Raw genomic sequence first — 22,073 nt, forward strand, 5'->3', positions numbered from 1 at the left:
AAGACACCTTTTATCACTGCTTCACTTAGGAAATTCCAAGGGTTTAAGGAGCTTTGTGCGGAAATGGGGGATGAAGACCAAATATATATTTCTTACTATAAATCACACTATCACAGGGACCTTAGTATACATTCTCATCTACATCTTGCTTTTTTTTTCTTCATCATATATCATATGGATCCTCTCTCTTTTTAAAAGCTACATAATATTCCTTTGTAAGGTTGTACTTTAATTTATAAACCTATCTCCTATTACTAGATATTTAGGGTATCATGAATATCCTCACCTATAGTATCTTGGCACACTTTTGAAATATATCTGCTAGGTGGATTGTTGGACATGGGATTGTGGGGTTGAAGAATATGCACATTTAAAAAATTGATAGATACTGCTTAATTACCTTCCAAAAAAGAGTAACTAATTTACTTCTCAAATGAGATTGTCGCTTTGCCCACACACTCACTAACATAGGGTATTATCAAACAGATGTTTTTGCCAGTTTTATAGTGACCAGTTTATATTTCTTTGAATCATTGTTTTGATTCACCTTTGTTAACGCTGATAAGATTAGTCATTCTAAAAAAGATATATTCACTAATTTTATTTCTTTTTTGTGGACTGCTGTTAGGGATGATGTTTATCCATGTTTTTCATGACCTAATCTTAAAGTTTCCATACCTGGATTTCTTTGGTTTTTTAAATACAGCTTTTCTAGTTCTACCTTAGACTCCCTGAGTCTGTTTCTCTAACAGTATACTTTTTTCTAATAGTATACTGTGTGAATACAGTGTCCAGGAGAGGTCTTGCACACAGGCAGTGTCTCTGCTCTCTTTCCCAGTTAACAGGAAATAAGTATTCCATATTTCATTGTGGACACCATTATACTTGGGAGCCAAAATACTTTGTCAACTTTCTCCTTTTTTTAAGCTAAAAACTTATATGTAAAAAGTCATCTCATACTGCTTAGCTGGGTCCTCCAGATATCCCCCAGCACTCAGTAATCCTGAACCTGACATCCTTGTCACACAGCCTTTTCTTGCCCTGGCGAGACTGGGGTAGGGGAAAGAGGAGGTCAAGTGTGTGAGTTTCTGGATACATTTTCTATTGTATCCAGAATACAATATTTGTATTACAACATTATGCAAGAAAACAGATGAAGAGAAAAACCTTCTTATTTATCACAACATTATGCAAGAAAACAGATGAAGAGAAAAACCAGCTCCAATTTTATCATGTGTAAAGAAAAATGAAACTTGGTTAGCAAAAAAAAAAAGTTAGAAAAAAGAATATCATCTTTCTATGTTGTTACAGACTTACCAAATCACAATTTCTATGGCCCAGATTCTTTTAGTCGTTCTTATCCTGCTTATTTTATTATCCTTTCCCACCTCATCTCTCTGAGATTTGTACTTTCCATGTGTTCTTGAAATCAGTTACCAGTTAATCTATTCCCTGGCATTAAGGCTTCCCCTGGGAGTTTACCAATTGATTGGCCTTTTAATCCGGTTGTTAAAGTTCTCCCAATACTCACTGGCACAGAGCAGTTTCAATTTGTGTGTGTTAAAGTATTGGCCAGGGTCCTTAGGAAAGTGAAGTTCACACAGCTGCTTTGTGGGACTGGAATGGTACCAGGAAACTGATTTGCAGTGTGATCGTGGGCTTGTGGGGGAAGAAGGAAAGAGGTGTTTGGAACAACTGCCAAGTCCACTCTAATTCTGGGCCCCATCCGTGCACCACACCTTACAGCATAGTGAGAACACACTTCACACCAGGTTAGTGCAGACGTGCATGAGTTAGGGGCAGGGCCAAGCAAGGGTCAGTTGTTTATAATGTATAGATGGGCCTTCAGCAACCAGAAACTATGGCCAAATTTCCCTAGAAAGAGCTGGTGTTATATTTGTGTATCTTTACAAGTTTACATCGCTGGCATTAGGACTTCATAAGCGATGGAACTTTGATACAGTAGATGTTCAGTTAAGAAAATTGTATTATACTTTTTGTTTTCTTCTCCCAAATTGATTTGTGTTTTTGGCCACTGTTCAAAAAAAGAAATCTGAGAGTGTGGGAATGAGGTACAATTTTGATGTGATTTTTATTTAAAAACTTACTAATAAATATGTATTAATATTTTAAAAATGCTCACTATCCGTATTTCCTAAATCCACATTTACTTTCTACAATTTTATAGTGAAAAGATTTCTCATTCATTAAAATCTTTCAAATAACCAGGTAATGGTTTAAGGTATTTTTAAAATTTTTTTTTGTTTTATTTTTGTTTAAAAGATGTCAATTTTCTTTGAGAAATCGAGATGTTCACCTTAAAATAAAGATACACAACTGAAAAAGAAAGATGTTTGCCTTTATTAGGGAATAAATATGTTAATAAAATCTACTTATCCTCAAATAATATACCATTGTATTTTTACATTTCTGCTTTTCCTACTTAATTATGATTTTCTTGAAGATAAGGGCTGACTCTCCTTCGAATCTGAACCTCTGTGCTTAGCACAGGGCTTGGCCCATGCTTGGCCACAGCTGAAATGACCTCAGTAAATATTTTTTGAACAAAACAATGAATTAGTTGCCTCTTTGGTGAGGTTAATACAGTCTGCAGTAGCGTGGGGTTATGAAACACCCCATGCAGGCAGAGGAAAACAAAGGTTCCTGGGAAGTGCTTAACTCATCACTTTGTGACATAATTCCAGGGAAGGGGAACCCTCAGCATTCTTCCTGGTCCCCCCAGTGCAAGCCAGGGTCCTTTCATTTCCTTTATTCCCTATGTCTAAGAGTTTATTCTAAGAAAATAATGGGGAACAGACCATGTGATGTAGTGGCAAGGATGCTACTCACAACATTATTTAGAAAACAAACATTTGGAAGCCTCTACAATGGGTAATAATGGAGGATTGAAAGAGGGGACGTAGCCCCTTAAAATTACCTACATTTTGATCCATAAGGATAAGATTTTACACATGAAGCAAACTGAGTTAGAGACCAAATGTCAACGTATACTAGAAACATTTCCTTCCTCTAATTCTCCCAGGACTTGCGCTGTTTTTCACATCTCCATCCACACTCTTGCCATTGATGCTGGTAACTTAGAAAGAAACCAGCGGATTCAGAGAAGGCTTGGGGAAAATGGCAAAGTGAGTCTCCTGGAGCCCCTGGTTTCCACATTTACTTCTGTCTCTTCACCCTCCTCATTCTGTGCCCAGTGTTCCCAGGTTTCCTTTATCCTTCTTAAAGCTGAAATGACCACTTTCTTCTAAAATGACACAGTCTTAGTTATGTCCAGGATACATGCAGCAAGCCAGCCTCCTCTCCAAGGCAATTCTTCTATCCGCTCTAACTTCTAAATTACTGATGGGTTCTTGAAGCATGGCATATGAAGCCAGACTGCATGCATTCCAATGTCCACTCCCATACTTTCTACCCAGGTGACTATGAAGCAATTGACTTATCTTCCTAAGTTTCCTCATCTATAAAAATTGGGATTAAAAAAATACCCCATAAAGTAATTGACATCTTGTCACATAATAAGCTAACATTTTCAGCCATCATCTAAAAAATGAAATGCAGGAGGAGGTAGAGTGGTTTTCTGTGGCACTCCTGAAAATATGACCCTTAGGTCTATGTCATTTCCTTTTTATCCCCTTTGACCCCTGTACCAATGATAAGGCCAAGAGTGCCTCCATAGAAGCACCTGTGCCATATTTTCTGATTTGATGTAATTAACACCATTGTGTTGGTACTTAGCTTGGTAATCATTGTTCTACTTCACCCTAGCCCTAATTGGTTCAGAGATCACAACTTCAGTGACTGGTTTTCATTTATTTATCACTAACTTAGAATTCCACTATCCAGTAGTGTAGCCACGGTCCACATGTCGCTATTTAGTTTAAATAACAATTAAATAAAATGAAATTCATTTCCTCAGTCACACATTTCAGTTGCTCCATAGGCACATGTGGCTAGTGGCTCCCGAATTGGGCAACCCCAATGTAGAACATTTCCATCATTGCAGGAAGTCATATTGGACAGTGTGACTTAGACCCTCGATTTTGCTTGTGCACATAGAATCATTGTAGCATTTACCATCACTACTTATTAGACTCCTTTGCACAAACAGCCTGGCTAGAAACTTCAGATCCATATAATCATGAAAACAGGAATTGGAGCAACCTGTCATCTCATATCAAATCCCAGTCCTTTTAAGATCTTTGATCCAGTTCCTTTGCTTCTTGTAGGATAATTCTCTACAATATATGCTTGGTTTTGTTTTTCCACCCGTATGAAAGACCTGACAGGGTACAATGCAACTGCATAGATGGTATGGTTTTGATATTGGAAGCATGCTATCTTCACTTTACAGAGTGAAATCAGGTTGAATATATTACTACCCTTCCTGTTTATTCTCAACTGTTTTACTTTTTGCCTTATTCTCAGCCCTGCTTTCTTTCTATGAATCACATCAGAACGAGTGACTAGAAAATCAGAGAAGATGGAAAATTTGCCACCTCCAAAGAGATGGCGCCACTTAATAATCAAGTCTTTGCCTCACAAGCACAGTCACTCACAGTGGAAATGTCAGGGTGCGGGTCCCGAAGAGTTGAAGGCGGGTGTGTCAGTGCAGACGAGAGACTGAACCGCAGTTCAGTTTTCTTGCTCAAGTTCACATGGCTCTTTGCAGCAGAGCCAGGGTTTGAGCTCAAGTCTGCAGTGTGCAAAAGCCATTCTCTTTCCATCACTCCATGCCACCTCTGAAAATGTTGGCGTATTTGTTTCCTTTCTCAAAAACTCACCCATCTTTCTGGCTGCCTTTAGAGGAATGGTTGTGAGAGTATGTTTGTCTCAGGAGAGGCCTCGAGGCATTTTCTGTTTTGTTGTCGTAAAAACTAAGCGTGCTAAGTCCGAAAGGTGGCGTGCACTTCACCCTGGAACATTTCAAGGGCAACATGGGACAATCACTTCATCAAGAGGATGAAAACCACTTTTGGGAAGTGATTACCTAAGAACCCAAGAGAAGCCTGTCAGGTTTGGAGTCAGAGCAGTGAAGAAACCAGGTGGGAAGCTGTGGTCATTTTACAAGTCGCAGCCTGCCCACTTCTCTTCCTGAGTACTCTAAGGAGCCAGGAAGGAATGACAGAGGGCACCTAGCGGAATAAATTACACTGGTTATGCTGGACTGCTTAATAGTTCCGTAATTGAGTGCTGTGGAGAACGTTTCAGCATGCTTTGCGGCTGCCCATGGATGAAGGGAACATATTTTGAGGCTGTTTCCTTCTACCAGCAACTTGCAGAAGCATGATAAAGTTTCCCAAACGTTGCTGCAAATTAGAATCACCTGGAGGGTTTTTAAAATCTCAATACCAGATTCACACCCCGTAAGTGACATCCTAGTGGGTGAGAGCCAGCATCAATAGTTTGTAAGGATCCCGGGTGATTCTAAAATGCAGCGAATTTGGAGACCTTTTTTGACCACCCCTTTCTCTCTCTTTTACCCTCTCTCCTTTTATCTCCTTGTATCCTTTTATCCTTTCTCCTGCTCTTCCTGTCTCCATGTATTCACCTTAACTGTTGATCCCTGAGGAGGGCCAGCGCCTGTCTTCCTGGGAGGACCAGCCAAGCCCTTTGCCCCACTCAGAACAAAGCCCAAAGGACACCAAGTCAAGATGGTCTTTGGTGGCCCCTTCCTTCCAGCAGGAGATGCTGTCCCTGACTTGGTGTCCTTCTAGCTCTCACTGAAGTTTGCCCGAACACACTCTTTTCTGGGCCTGGCTCTTCCTCCATCACCCCACCCCTGGTGTGTAAGTGCCTCCTAGGTCAAGGCTTCCCAGAGAGGTGTCTGCTTGTCTCTAGGCATCTGCAGCTGAGTCCTCGGGCTCCTGCCAGTTCTGAAGAAGATTTTAAAATGTGTGTCCTTATTTCTTGGTGCTCTGGTTTTCTCATCTGGAAAATGGGGCAGTAATAATGCCTAGGGCTTCCCTGGTGGCGCAGTGGTTGAGAATCTGCCTGCCAATGCAGGGGACACGGGTTCGAGCCCTGGCCTGGGAAGATCCCACATGCCATGGAGCGACTAGGCCCGTGAGCCACAATTGCTGAGCCTGCGCGTCTGGAGCCTGTGCTCCGCAACAAGAGAGGCCGCGATAGTGAGAGGCCCGCGCACCGCGATGAAGAGTGGCCCCCACTTGCCGCAACTAGAGAAAGCCCTTGCACAGAAACGAAGACCCAACACAGCCATAAATAAATAAATTAATTAAATTAAAATAATAATAATAATAATAATAATGCCTAGTTCATAGTGTTGTGGGGAATACAGAAAGCACTTAGTGCCTCGCATGTGTTGTTTGAACTATATGAAATTGCCATCTTTGTAGGGCAGAGTGATCAAACAGTGGCAATTTCATAATGTTCAACCCTGTGGTAAATGTTCAATAAATGTTGTTATGTTATTTTCCCTTTTATTTAATTATTGTATTTAATCTGAATGTGATTTTATTTATATATGGCAATTTTTGTTTAGCTTTAAAGCTATAACATGGGCTTTAAAGGAGCTTAACCCTAGTTTTCTATCTGTGCATATCTGAGTAGCAGTATAATTATTATAATAAGTGTTAATTAGTTGACAGTGGGGGTAGGAAAGGTTCTGTCTGTGAGCCTGTTTTCTCTTTAAAGGAGAAAGCATTTTTCAAATTTGAGAAATCCTGCCCTAGACCTTCCCCTGTCTGCCTCATTTAATTCACCTGCCCTCTGTTTTTATTGTCACGGCAGGATGCTGATCTTAGTTTGGGATCAGCTGGAAAATCTGACAAGCAACTTGGGCTTTCGATTTCTCCTGATAGAACACGACATTGCATAGGCTCCTTTTTGAAGACCTTTCACATCTCCTTTCTTTTTTTTTTTTTAAAGACTGACTAATATGAGGATATATATAAGACCAACCCTCTTTTTTTTTTTTTTTTAAAGCACTTTTCTTTTTTATAGCTACTTTATTTATTTATTTTATTTTTTTATTTTTGGCTGTGTTGGGTCTTCGGTTCATGCGAGGGCTTTCTCTAGTTGAGGCAAGTGGGGGCCACTCTTCATCGCGGTGCGGGGACCGCTCTTCATCGCGGTGCGCGGGCCTCTCACTATCGCGGCCTCTCTTGTTGCAGAGCACAGGCTCCAGACGCGCAGGCTCAGCAACTGTGGCTCACGGGCCCAGCTGCTCCGTGGCATGTGGGATCTTCCCAGACCAGGGCTCGAACCCGTGTCCCCTGCATTAGCAGGCAGATTCTCAACCACTGCGCCACCAGGGAAGCCCCACATCTCCTTTCTGGACTGGAGAGAAGACAGTTCCGAACCAGCGTCTAGACCCAAATGAGTAACCGGATACCTCGCTAGGCCACTAGACACTGATTTTGAGGATTATATTAGCCAGCAGGCATGTGCTAGGTATGGTTCAAAGTGCTTTATGTGTATTATCTCCTTTAGTCTTCCTAAGAGCCCTATGACATAGGCAGTATGATTTCCCCCATTTTGCAGATGAGGAAACTGAGGTACAGAGAGGAGTTTAAGAAACCTGCCCACAGTCAGTCAGCTATCAGGAGCAGAGTTAAAATTCTAACCTGGGCTGGCTCCAGAACCTGTGCCCTTAGCAACTGCTCCACAGTCATCCAGGCATTATCTGTTTGTCCTCAGAACAATCCTAGGTGGGAGGTAAAGGGGTCTGGGGTCTTCCTGGCTCTGGAGCTGGCACTTAACACCCTCAGCGCCCTCTCTGCTCTATTGCCCAGTGCCTGGTCAGCCCTGCGTGCCACTGCTGGCTGTGGCCGTGTGGCTCCCCTTAGAGTGGCCTCCTTTCTAGTCCCAGTGCCTTTGCCCCTGCTTTTGGGTGATAAGATGTTGTTTCTCTGACCCTTCTTAAAGTAGTTAAAAAGCACATGTTAATTCTCTTGACTTTAATTGCCCCATCGCCTTAGAGGCGCCCTAGCATTCTTTTTCCCATGGAGTGGTTCTAGGAGATTTGCCCACACACAGGGCTGCAGGACCGGCCAAGAGGGACGGAGTTACTTGGTTGGTTGATTGCTTTCTCCAGCTCAAATACCACTTCCCCAATTTTGAGAAGGCCTGCCTTTGTGAATGTGCTGGATTTCCCTCTTTTTCTTTTTCTTTTTCTTTTTGTCCTTTCCCTGAGAGTAGAATGACAGACAGCATGTATTTTTATTTATTAACCTGACTCCCTGCAGGAAAAAAAGCAAGAATATTACGAGTAGTAAAAGTTGTTTTTTTGTATTACTCTGGCCAGGGGTGGCTGATCCAGAGTTTTTAGGGGGGACCTCTCCTTAAGAAAAAGAATATATGAATTAGAATCCTAACATTAGGAAAGGGTCTTGGCAGAGGCCCATGCAATCAGGGACCCTGAGGCTTACCCTTCACTACGTGATAAATTCACCTCTGGCTAAGACACCTGGGAATTTTAACATCTTTTGTTTTCTCCAATCCCTCTTATTTCCAGTGTCCTATTACTACTATACTTGAATGATTGTTCGTATGAACCTAGAGGCTAACTGTATCTTTATAAAATGAAATGGGCCATCCCTATCTCCATTTCTTCCTTTCTTCCTTTTTCCAGTTAAGCTGCTTTGTTGGTAGGAAGGAATATGGACCTCTTATTGGGTTTCACTGATAATGTCTTGTGATCTCCTCCCCAAAGGACCCGTGTAGGGTTGGTGCAGTCATTGTGTTAGCTGGCTCCTCTACTTGGCATCTTACAGACAAGTGGCCTTGGTTGTAAGGACAGAAGGTCAACATCATACCATGATCACGCTTGACTAAATGACTCAAAGATGCATCATCTCTCTTTTTAAAGAGATTTTTTGAGAATTTGCATTAATGATTTTACTAATAGAGTTGAAGAATTTGTGTGTTAAGCTGGAGCTATTAACAAGTATTGGGTTGGCCAAAAAGTTCTTTTGGGTTTTTCCGTAACGTCTTATGGAAAAAATCCGAACGAACTTTTTGGCCAACCCAATCTAACAGAAAATGTTATCTATACCCACCTAGATGGAGGATAATGAATGAATGAATGAGTTAACAAGTGGTATAGAAAACAAGGGGGACAATTGAGGAACAGAAATAGGAAAACATTAAAAAGGAATAGGGGAGAGGAATCTCACTCTCACATGGCTGAATTCAGTGTCAGCAGTCAGAGAGCAGCGTCTGTCTAGATACCTACATTTCCTTATCCACAAGAAGCTGCTCAGTAATTTTTTTCAGTAAGAAGGGAATTCATTTAGATACAAAAACAAAAAAAGTTTCTATTATCAAGGACAATTTTCTTTTATTAATAACTCCTACATCTTTTTCTGCCTGAATGAATACTATGTAAAATCTTATTAGAGTCTGTTTTGCTGCAATAGTAGACTTCTTTAATAGCTATTATTTATGGAGACTTATAAATGAAGATGGTGTGTTACAAAGGAAGAATGCCTACCTCAATGACATAGAGTTAGGGGGTCATTTGACACATTCCTGTGCCTTTAAACCCAGGGTGAGGAGATCCTTCCTTCCTCAAAATGACTGTGCTAATGTGTTGTGTTCTTGAAAAGTCAAGTTATAGTTTAGACTGTGAGTTTTAGCAGACCCCGATACCCTTTCACAAAAATGAAACTGATGATCTTTGAGCAATCTGGAGAGAGACATACTGTGTGTAGCTCAAGGTACTGGTTGATCAGAAACTTGGAGGATGAATGCATGGATAGATTTGTTTTTAAAAAACATATTACTTATTAAATGAGAAACATTGGTTAAGATTTAGTACATGTCTTCCTCGACTTACTATGGGGTTAGGGCCTGAAAAACCTATCATAAGTTGAAATATCCTAAGTCAAAAATGCATTTAATACACCTAACCTACGGAACATAATAGCCGAGCCCAGCCTACCTTAAACAGAACACTTGCATTAGCCTACAGTTGGGCAAAATCATCTAACACAAAGCTTATTTTATAATAAAGTGTTGAATATCTCATGCAGTTTTTTGGAATACTGTACTTAAAGTGGAAAACAGTATGGTTGTTTGGATACAGAATGGCTGTAAGTGTATCGGTTGTTTGACGGCATGGCTGATGGGAGCTACGGCTGCTGCCCAGAATCAGGAGGGAGGATGGTACCGCGTATCACCAGCCATGTCAATCAGCAGCCTGGGAGAAGATCAAAATTCAAAATTGAAATACAGTTTCTACTGAATGCTTACCGCTTTTGCACCATTGTAAAGTGGAAACATCGTTAAGTTGAACCATTGTAAACTGGGGACTGTCTATAGTTAGCTACAAAGAACCCAGTGATTTGAAAAAAATATAGCCATAGGGTTTTTACTTAAGCCATTGTTTCGACGTTGGCTGTTTGATTTTTTTTTTTCCTTTTTTCATTTTTCCCACAAGAAGAGAGAGCACAGGCTGGCTTTCCTACACTGTAAGAAATCCTGAAGGGGCTCACCACACCTATCAAACTAGCAGTTACACAGTCTTCTTAAACTTGAGTTATTCATGGCTAAATGGAAACAATCTTCAAGGCCATTTTGACAAAAACTTGATTAGGATTCTTGGAACCCTGGGAACAAGATTTAAGATGGGTTGGTTCTTCTGAATCTTGGGTGAGAATCAAGATAAGCCTGAGTCATTGTTAATGGTTGATGGTGGGCCGTATTCTTAATATTCTCCAACTGATTCACAACAGCCGCAAGGGCAGCTGGTTTAGCCTTTGAGAGGAGGAGGAAAATCATTTGAAGAGGAAGAGCAATGTTTTGTAGGCTGCAGTGGGAGGGAGAGGCATTTTGATGACCTCCTGTCCCCAGGATACATGGGGCTTGGAAGGATGGGCACCGTCCACCACAGAAGTCCAAGAGGAAGTAGTATTTTCTCTGTGAGCCAGGCTTTAGTCCATGCATGAAGCAATGGAAGGAATACTTCATGAAGAGGTTAGAGATGTGGGGTCATTTGTTTCCATCTGGCTTTCAGAGAACATGGTAAGAGGAGGCAGGAGAGGCAGACATCACTTAATGTGGGTGAGCATGGCAGTGGCCAAAGGCAACTGGGAGGGGTGATATGAAGAATTAATAGGCCTCAAGGTCTCAAAAAGAATCTTCACACCAGGTCTCTAAAACCAAAACAAAGTGACCCCAAACACCAAGCAATGGTCCCTGCCAGTAAAACTTGGTTCAAACACTGCAGAACTTCCCCATGGATTCAGAGCAGGCAGTGTCAGCTTTATAACTGATTATCACTGAAGTTTTGGAAACACTCTAAATTAGCAGGGGAAAGATGAACGCACCACTCCAAATACGGAGAAGACTGCCTCCGTACAGTACCAAGATAACTCTTTTTTGGTCAAGAGGTGGAAGGCATATGCCCAGTAATCCAAATGTTGGATTTGGAACTGGGTTATTTTGAACCCAAGAGCAAATGTGTTTGCAATTTAATCCACTTATAACTATCATATTGTTTCTGAGTACATTTTGAACTTCCACGTTTTTGGAAGGTTTCTAAGATGAAATTCCTTGAAAACACGACGTTTTTAAACATAGAGAAACATTTAATAAAAGACACAAAAGCAAAAATTTCTCCAAACCGCTACTCCCTTCCAAGTAAATAAAAAATGGCAGGCTGTAGCTGAAATGTACCCAGTGTCCCATTCCTGCCTGGAGAGTTCTTTGACTTTATCCCCTTATGGCTGTTTGCACTTCAAAATGCCTTCTCGTCAGTTCTCTAGAACCTTCACATTGATAGAGGAAGCAAACAAGCATACAGTCAACAAGCAGAAGAGAGTTAATGCAACATCTTTTAGAAATGTGAACATACTGCTAGGCATACTTAGACAGCATCATTTATCCTTCAGGAATTGAAGCATTTTTGATGCATCTGACCTTTAAATCACATTGGGGCAAAATAGAAAGGTAGCTTTCCCCTATAACTCAAGCCCTTGCCAAGGGGTTCCTGAAAAAGAAATACATACTTTTTTAAAGCACTGATTTTTATGCAAATAGATCCTCAATTTAAATTGGGAATATGTAAAAATCTATCACCCTGTAGGTTATGGAAATGAAGCATCAGTGTCTACGAAGTCTAAAAGAGATAATCTCTGCCTGGTTTTCTATTATTGACATTTTAAAAAACCAACTCTAACCTTTTAGTTGATAGGCCTTAAAGATGTATTATTGTAAAGCGTATAATTGTTACAAAGGAAAATATAGCCTGGTGTCTGGACCCTTTTGGAAGACTCTTGAATTAGTCAGAGCTCCTGATTTCAAGGGACAGAAAGCCACTTCAAACTAGCTTGGGCAAAAGGGGTATTTATTGGATGGAGACTGAAGCTTCTAAGGGAAGAGTTAAAAATTGGCTAAAAAGGCAAGGGTTGCATATAGCTTGGGCTTTTCTCTCCATCTCTCCTCTCTGTCTCTGTTGGCCAGCAAGCTTCATTCTCATCTTCTCCCTCCACATGCGGAGGAACAGGACATACACATGTTCCTGAGTTTTACTTCTTGGGGGCTTCTATTTCAGAGAGGGCTGATTGTCTTTTCCCAATTCTGGCTTGAAAAATACCAGGAAGAATCCTGATGGGCTTGGCTTGGATCAGATGTCCAACCCTGGCCCAAATGACAGTGGCCTGTAGGATGGACCATGTGAGAACAAGGTGCTTCCCAATAGCAACACATGACGTATGTCAATAGAAGAGCCATTCCCATACGAAGGGGAAAGTATAGGCCAAAACTGATTCCATATGCCCACTTGACCTATATTTTCATTGTTTAAACCTTATATTTTGATTTGAACATTGTAATGGAGTGATATTCCATTGTTACAGAAGCAAATCATGTCAATAGGTAACCTCCCCACCTTCTGGCATTTGCAGAAGTGTTCATGTGAACTGCTGTTAGCTTTATTTTGCACTTCTAGGCTAATGAGGTTACTTAGAAGTCTGTGTTGTTTGTTGTAGTGGATATCTGTGTGATTCTGCTAGCCCATCATCCAGTTTTTCTTCTTCAGCTGATAACACCTAGATTTTCCTTTGGGAAACGAATACCTCCTATATTCTCAAACCATGTGATTTCCATGAAGCTGACACTGTGTGCTTGTCTCAGTGACGTGCTAGTGGCCCAGCCCTGGCCAATTGGAATGCCACACTCCCCTGGCCAGTTATGGTCCAAGGATGGACCTCTCTCCTTTTTAAGGCTTTCCCTGGAACAGTTTGGAAAGGGCCTCGCTGCGAATGCTTCTGAAGCTACTGTTGGCCACAGTTTGAGAAGACCTGAATGAGAACAAAGGCAAGAGATGGGATAAAACAGAGTTGAGGGATGGAAATGCCTGATAACAGGGTTGAAGTCCAGCTGTCTAAGCTGGACAGTCAAGTGAAACAGTAAAATTCTTCCCCCTACCCCCTTCCCCTCAGTTTTGGTTATAGCTTGTTTGATTTGGATTTCTGTACCTTGCAACCAATGTGAAAAGTGAATTATCTTCATGAGCAGAGAACTGTGTAGTTCCTAATTAAATCTCCTGCTCCAGTTCCTTATGTTCCAGACAAGGCAAACCACAAAACCTAGTGGCATAATGCAGTAACCATTATTTCATTTATCTCTTGGTTTCTGTGGGTCAGGAATATGGGAAGGGCTTGGCTAGGCAGTTCTCACTTGGAGTCTCCATGCAGTGGCAACCAGACAGCGGCTGGAGCTGGGATAGAGGGGAGGGGAGGGGGCTGGAGCAGCTGGCAGCCAGCAGGGCAGCTGTCTCTCCTCCTGAACTCTCAATAGCTCTGTTGGACTACTTGAGCTTCCTCACAGCATGGCATTCAAAGCACTCAGACTGCTAACCTGGCTTCCGCCTGAGTGTTCCAGAGCCCTGGGTGTAAATTGAATTGCTTTCTATGACCCAGCTTTGAAAGTCACACAGTGTCATTTCCACCACAAACTGGTCAACTGAACAATAAGTTTGGCCCAGAATCAAGGGAAGAAGATGTAGACCCCACCTCTTAATGGTGACACGTCAATTAATTTGCAGACATGTTTTAAAACCACCACATATTATGAGCAATCCCCAAACTATGAGAAGGGTACTGTGGTCAAAATGATATATTTCAGTAGACTTAGTTTTGTGACATCATGCTTTTAGTTTATACTTTGGGGAGCTGGATTAACTTTTTCAAGTCATTAAGGCATGAAGCATAGTCTATATATATTGAAAATTAAATAAGATTTGTCATGATCTTTCAGGCTTTAGAATTCAATTTTGTTCTTGTATTAAGGCATTTCAAATTTTAATGTGAGTAGCACTGAAAAACATTTAGATTTGGATTAGTTCTCTACTCTACAATTGCTTATATATTGACTTGCTATTGAGGCATTGTCATTTAGTACTTGGTACCTTAGTCAATGTAACTTCCAGAAGTGCTTCACTGTCTTCCAGTGACCAGTTTAAGGAGTTGGGAGTAATCTCTTTTTCATGGATTCTCTATGAAATAGCCATTACAATGTAGATTTGTAAAACTTGACCTGTGTTATGGTTCTATCACTTTGCCTCTCTGACTAGAGTTAGAAATCCTCCTTTATACTATCTAGTACCATGGAGTAAAAATCAGAATGCAGCTCTTTTCAACTTTCTCCCAAGTGGAGGAAGTCTAATAGATCTTGAACTAATTTTTTTTTCTTTTTCAGAGTGTAGCAAGTAATCTATTGGAATAAAACCAGCAGTTGAGTAACTCATGCAAAGGTAATTTAGAGCACAAATTAAATCTGTCAGAGTGGTATTATATTTGCAAAAGCTCATAAATAACAAATGAAAGGTCACAGAGCTGTGAAAATGAGAGTGTACTTCTTCATAAGAGAGCTGTAGTCAGGGGCAAATCCTCAGCGCATATTCAAATAGCAGTGCACAAAATGGAAACACAACATCTTTTCTAAATGTCTAGAACATTCCAAACACACAGTGGACTCCAGGGAAAAACATCAAAGTCCTAGAAAAGACCCTTCAAATCACTGAGCATGTCCAACATGGTATTTGTGGGGTTTAGGGATTAAAGCTCCATCAACTACTGAGAATCTGTGTAGAAAAAATACATCCCCCTCAGCAGAGCCCATATTTCAGTAGCAGTTAGACTAATTGTGAATGCATGTCACTCATCTTTCACTTTTCAGTTCCTAGAAAATACTAATACAGTGAGTGGTGCTTCATGATTTACTGCAGAAATGTAAGCAGTTGGGTGATATTAATAAATAGTCCTGCCCATCCTGTTTTCTCATGGAAAAAAGCGGTGGAAAAATAGCTCTGGCTACTATAAAGTAGACAAGTTCTTTTACTGTGCATTTTATGCAGATCTTTTTTTGTGTTGTGCTGTGTTGGGCTTGACTTGTATAAGGGAATTATTTATACAAGCAATGTGTGGGCTTCCTCAAAATTAAAAACTTTTGTGTATCAAAATACATCATCAAGAAAGTGAAAAGTCAACACAGGGAAAGGGAGAAAACAGTTGCAAATCATACATCTGAAAAGGGTCCAGAGTCCAGCATATAGAAAGAACTCTTACAACTCAACAATAAAAAGATAATAACTCAATTTAAAAAATGAGCAAAGTATTTGAATAGACATTACTCCAAAGAAGATATACAAATGACCAGTAAGTACATGAAAAGATGTTCAACATCAGTCACTTGGGAAATGGAAGTCAAAACCACAGTGCACTTCACATTCACTAGGATGGTGCTATAATAAAAATTGTTTTTTAATGAAAGTAAGTGTTGATAAGGATGTGGAGAAATTTTGCTGATGGGAATGTAAAATGGTACAGTGGAAAACTGTTTGGCAGTTCCGCAAAAAGTTAAACATAGTTACCATAAGACCCAGCAATTCCACTGTTCGGTATATACCCAAGAAAAATGAAAACATATGTTCATACAAAAAATGTACATGAATGTTAAAAGCAGCATTATTCACAATAGCCATAAAGTGGAAACCACCCAAATGTCTATCAGCTGATGAGTGGTATATCCATACAGTGAAACATTATTCAGCCATAAAGAAGAATGATATACGAATTCACATTACAACATGGATGAACCTTGAAAACATTATACTAAGTGAAAGAAGCCAGACATGAAAGACTATATGTTGTATGATTCCTTTTATAAAAAATGTTGCCAATAGGCAAATCCATAGCAACAGAAAGTAGCTTAGTGGTTGCCAGGAGTGGGGGAAGAGGAGGGAATTGGGGCTGACTGCTAATGGGTGCAAACTTTCTTTTTGGGATGATGGAAATGTTCTAGACTAGGTGATGGTTGCACAATACTATGGACATACAAAAAGGCCTCACTGAATTGTATTATTTTTAAATGATGAATTTTATGTTATGTGAATTTTATCTCAATAAAAAATTTTAAAATAAATAAAAATAACAGATCCTTAAAAAAAAAAAAAAAGCAATGTGTTTACCAGGATTAATAGCACATGCACTAGAGATAAACCTCGAGTGTTATCTCAGATTCCTGTGACTGGTACCTTCTTTCTCTTTCTTGGTCAGCGGTCCATCCACACGGGGTTGACCTTCCACTCTGGCTGCTGAAATACAGGTGAGTGAGTTCTTCGTGGAGTGGACCTTGATCAATGGGAGACAAGAGACAGGAAGACAAATAAATTCCCCCTCCTTTCTTGCTCCGTGGACCACACTGAGTGCAGCTGTTCCTTGGAATCCTCTATCTCTCTGTGGCTTGTTGTGAAGTGGTGAGCTGCATAGTAACCTAGGATCACATTGCTTTATATTTCCTAGCTTCATTTTACCTCTATCTGTCTGTCTGTCTTTCCCTCCTTCTCTCTCTCCCTCTCCCTTTCCTTCTTTCTCTTTTTCCTTTACCCTCGTTGTCTTGGGCTTGCTCTTCCCATATAAAGTCTTAGCACCTTTAGTCCTTGCACAGATTCTGCTGTGAACAGCACCTGGCCTATGGCACTTGGCGAAGGGTGTGGCAAAAGAGGGAAAGAGGGAACATTCTATCAAATATGGATTCTGTTATTTTAGAAGAGACATGGGCATTTTTAAGGTTATATTCATTGGCTTTGGGTGAAAAGCTGACTTTCATTTGTGCATAAAAGTGAAATTACTCTGTCAAATCACTTTTTGAAAAGAACGATTTTTTCCAAAAACTGTTTTCCTCTTTATAAAAGTAATGCATGCTCATCAAAAATTTTTGAGCATGCAAATTGAGCAAAAAGAAAAACATCGAAATTACCTGAAATCCCACATCATTTTGGTCTTTGTCCTTTCAGTCCTTTTTCTAATCATAAACAAGCCTAGAAATACATACATTTTTTTGCTAAAGAAGGAACAATTTCATGAGTAAAATGTGTTGGTATGACAAAGTGTCAACTACTTTAAGAATTTGAAAACTCTGCATTAAACACATAAAATTCATGGTTAAAAAGTAGTTGAACCCTCCAAGTTTGAAAACTTGCTCTAAACAAATCAGGCCTAAAGAATCAAGCTTGCCAAGTAGAGGTGAATCTCTTTTAATGAATGAAATGGTTGTTTTAACTTCGTCCATGATACTTCACCCTGTGTAGGACCTGTGAGCACACTTGGAGATGTGGGCCTTGGCAGGGGTACAAGGTGTGCTCGTGACCTGTGCTCCTTCCACATCTTTTACACAAGTAAAATCTAACTAAGGCAGCTATGGTAGGGATTATGGGGGTGGAACACAGGCCTTGTAAATACAGGGAGGGTGTAGAAGACCAGCACCCACGTGTTTGCTTCATTGACAGGGATGGCAAGAAATCCTTGGGTCTTTGTGAGCCTCAGCATATTAAAATGCTGGTGGCATTTAGGCCTCTCCCCCCTGGCTTTGTCCCTGCCTGGCTGGCCATGGGACCAAAGGTGGGGTAGAGGAGACATATGGATTGTGATTTGTCATACTTAGTAGTTTTGGGAATTGTCATATTTTTCTGATTTAAGGAAAGTGAGCTTGTGTTGAACCAAAGTTAATTGTACCATGTTTACTTTCACTTAGAAAACTATACTGACTGATTTTGAACAAAACAATAGTAGTAAAAATATTGGGAAATACTGTTAATACATGGTATTTACTGTGTGACAGACACTGTTCTTAGTGTTTTACATGTTTATTTAGTTCTCATAGCACATTTTTTTAAAGCTGTATTTTTTTCATTGAAGTATAGTTGATATACGTTTTAATTTCTGCTATACAACAAAGTGATTCACTTATATATATATATATAACATTCATTTTTAAAAGATTCTTTTCCATTATGGTTTATCATAGGCTATTGAATATAGTTCTCTGTGCTATACAGTAGGACCTTGTTGTTTATGCATTCTATATATAATAGCTTACATCTGCTAACCTCAACTTCCCACTCCATCCCTCCCCCAACCTCCTCTCCCTTGGCAAACACAAGTCTGTTCTCTGTGTCCAACTCATAGTACATTTTTAAGGTAGGTAGTATTATCCTCATTTTGCTGATGAGGAAACTGGGGAACAGAATGCTTAAGTAACTGGCTTAAGGTTGCACAGCAAGAAAGTATTGGAGTAAGGTTTCAAATCCAGGCATCTAGCTCTTCCCCTCAGTATGTTACTCACACATAGTCAACACAAGCTGTAAAATGAAGGCTCTTGGATGGGTAGCCATGCCACAGAGGTTGCAGTAAGGTTCATTTCAGATGACATTAAGTAATGCATAATGCTTATGCAAAGACTGCGCAGAGGGAGACTTTTAAATTAATAACTGGAAGGAACACTGTGGTTGAGAAATGCTTTAATGAAAATGAGACACTTGCAATGTTTGGTACGTGCTGACATCAAGTTTCACATTAAAAAGAACTTAGGCTGGCAACTAGTTGATATTTAATGTTAAATTATTCAAAATAAAACCAGAAAGCTTTCCTCACCATTCCTCTCCAACTGAGCCCAGATTGTGAGGAGACGGGTGTTGGTGCAATTCATTCAGGGGTCCAGGGGGCTCTGTGCAAATCTGTCCCTCAGGTGCAGCTTCACCCGACCTGATGGATGTACACAGAAGAACTCTTGCATTCGCTTAAGATTAGATAGTGTTTGTGCCTGTCACTCACAGAGGGAGAGAGATCCTTGATATTTGTTTTCTCATCACATTATTTGACCAAGTGCCTAGCACAGTGCCAGGCAGTCACATTTAGGAAGTGAACGAGCAGCTCCTTCCCTTTCTGATTGCAAACCTGCTTGGGGGAACCAAATTGCAAACAGAAGAGGGCGTAGTGAGCGTGAAATTGGCAAGCTGGCATCATCAAGCTGTTACAGGGTGATAAGAGTTCTCTATTTTCTAACAATTTGTCTATTTGAAAAAAATAAAGAACACACCAATCCATCTGGAGTTAATTTGAGTGTATCGTGCATTGTTTGGTGTCAGTTAATCTTTTCACGATTTTTAATAAAGCTATCTTACTATTATTTCATATTTTCCTGTTCTGTAATTTTGAAAAATTGCTTGCATCATGAAATAGCTCTATGTCTGAGCTCCTTGGAGTGTTTCATTTTCTGAATTCATTTTTATACTTTCTATCATCCTGTTTTGAATAATATTACTCTGTACTGTGTTCTAATATCTGATTAGTCTGATATTGATTTTCTCTATTGATTTTGATTTGTAATATATTTACTCTTGGTCTATTTGTTTTGACAGCAAAATTTTAGGATTATCTTATTATGCTGTTTTTAAAATGCCATTGAATATTTGTATTAAAATTTTGTAAACAAAATGTCCAAATTATGTTTTTTTAGCCAGTTTAAAATAAAGTGAATATCTAACTTGACCCCCTGCATGGGTGCTAGAATGATGGTATTCAGAAAATAGAACACAAGGAACAGACTCTATAGAAAAGCAATAAGATGGCAAGCGAACAACGCATATAAATTAAGATATATATCTACATTCTAAGTAAGCTGGACAATTCAACCCTAGTAAAATTTTATTGCTCTCAGTTTTAATTGAAAAGGGCAGAGTCCAAATAAAGGATAGAATGATGACTGCTTAGTGTTACAGTGACACCTTGATCTCATTTCTTCAGGTGTTGTTTATATACCTTGACTCAGTCTTTGGAAGAACATAGTATCACCATTAAGTGTGGCCTCAGTGGCCAGACTGCCTGGGTTTAAATCAACTCCTCTACGTATTTGCTGGACTTCAGTTTACTCACAATGGAATGATAACAGTGCCTACCTCATAGGGTTATGAGGAGAATTACCTGATATATACATATATATATATATAAAGAACTTCAACAGTACACAGCCAATAATGTTAGTTATGTTAAGGAGATTTTGAGCTATAAAGACATATCTTGGTTCACGAGAGGCCAATTTACTTACATATCCTTTTTTTTTTTTCCAAATCTGAAAGTCTAGCCTATACAGCATGACCCAGTAAGGCTGCACTCTCATACCTGGCGTTCGCTGGTATCAAGGAAATGCTTCTGAGCTTCTGCACCTGACTTATTTATTGTTGCATTCTGGCAGCCAGCCCCTTTCCTCCTGGCAAAAATAGCTGCGTTTCATTAAAATTCAATCTTTCTTGATACCGTCTCTGCTGGATGTTAGAGGGGACTGCTAGCAGTGGAGCTTTAGCAACCTAATTAAGAATGGATTTGGGTTGAAATTTTCTAAGTACTCTAAAATTACAGTCTGTAAAGTTTCTCTCCATGTCTACCCACTTCCTTGTGCCCTCGGCTCCCTGTTTCTCCCCAGCTCATCCCGCCGTCACAGGAGCTGGGCCGAGTCTCCGTGGCTTTCCCGAGTTGGACACTGACATGACTCTGGCTTCGTATTTCAGGTGCAAGTCCTCTTCCGACGTCCCGAGTCCCCGCTCCCGGGCCCCCTGGATGAGTGACGCCTCGGTCTGCCATGGAAGCTGGCCCTGCCCTGGCCTGGGTCCTGCTCCTGAGTCTGCTGGCTGATTGTCTGAAAGCTGCTCAGTCCCGAGACTTCACCGTCAAAGACATAATCTACCTCCACCCTTCAAGTAAGACTCCATTCTCTTGGCTGCAGAAATGTCACTTGACTCCCAATAAGATTTGAAAGTTGAAAAATGGCCGGCAGGAGGCAGCCTTCCACTCAGGGGAAACCGGGTGATTTAATTGCAGGGGGGCGTGCATGCGACAAAAACATGCGTTGTGTTCCACCCCCCCCCCCCTTTTTTACAGGGTGTTTGTATTCGAAGGTGAATTATTAGGCTTGTTTTCTCTGTTCCCTGTACCCTCGGTCGCTCTGATTCTGAACACCCTTCCCTCTGACTCTGCCAGCCCTCGGTCAGTTATCAAAGTCAACCAACAAGTCCCGGGAGGAAGGTGTTTGTAAAAGATCAGGCCTTTGTAAGCAAGATAATAGCTGGCCTTCCTGTCTGTGCATCTAATTCTCAGTTTCAGCATAATTGCCTCCCGCCACTTCCTATTCCCTATCCCTTTCAGTTTCCTGTGTTTAAGAATTATCTTGGGAGTATATAATGATGTGTGTCCCAGGTCCCTTCCCTGGAGTGTCTGACTGCATCTATCTGGGTGGTCCCCATGGATTTTTGCTTTCAGCAAGAATTTCAGGTGCTTCCGCTGTTGCCGATATTCTAAGGATCACACTTCGGGAAACACAGCAGCTTTCCTTCTCTACTGGTCACCATCTCTGTATTTATCTCATCTCTTTTACTTTTGCTTGATTCTCTGCTGGAATACCCCTGAGCTGGGTATGTAGTGCGTGGGCTGACCTTTAGCATTCGCCCCGAGGTGCATTACTCTTTTGAAATGTTCTGTTCGACATTTTTGAGCCTCTACTGTGTGTCAAGCATTGTGATCGGAGTGAAAAATGTAAAGGCAAATCAACCATAGTCCTTGCTTTTGAGGATCTTGCAATCTACAAGGTGGAGGCAGTCACCTGGACTCCTTCAATGCCACATGGTTAGAATATTTAACGTCTCCGTGTTCTGGTTGAATGAGAGGTGGTCCAAGGAGTGCACAGGGGCTTGGAATCTACCTGACCTCGGGTTAGGACCTCCCTCAGCTGCTTCATAGCCTTCTGACTTGAAA

General features: G+C 40.6%; 1 protein-coding gene across 6 annotated transcripts in view; it reads left to right on the forward strand.

Moving 5' to 3' along the window:
- LYPD6 (LY6/PLAUR domain containing 6) overlaps nucleotides 1–22,073 on the forward strand; it is a 110,844-nt gene that overhangs the window by 63,077 nt on the left and 25,694 nt on the right. For 3 of the 6 annotated variants that reach the window (XM_059927131.1, XM_059927135.1, XM_059927130.1), the window contains 3 exons: nucleotides 14,686–14,740; nucleotides 16,545–16,593; nucleotides 20,834–21,022. In XM_059927131.1, the coding sequence (XP_059783114.1) occupies nucleotides 20,905–21,022 (118 nt within the window). In that variant the 5' untranslated portion in view covers nucleotides 14,686–14,740; nucleotides 16,545–16,593; nucleotides 20,834–20,904. The remainder of the gene's footprint in view (nucleotides 1–14,685; nucleotides 14,741–16,544; nucleotides 16,594–20,833; nucleotides 21,023–22,073) is intronic. The other 3 variants (XM_059927134.1, XM_059927132.1, XM_059927133.1) reach the window with 2 other exon arrangements.

Source organism: Balaenoptera ricei, chromosome 7, assembly GCF_028023285.1.
Source record: "Balaenoptera ricei isolate mBalRic1 chromosome 7, mBalRic1.hap2, whole genome shotgun sequence".
In the NCBI taxonomy this organism is placed as follows: Eukaryota; Metazoa; Chordata; class Mammalia; order Artiodactyla; family Balaenopteridae; genus Balaenoptera; species Balaenoptera ricei.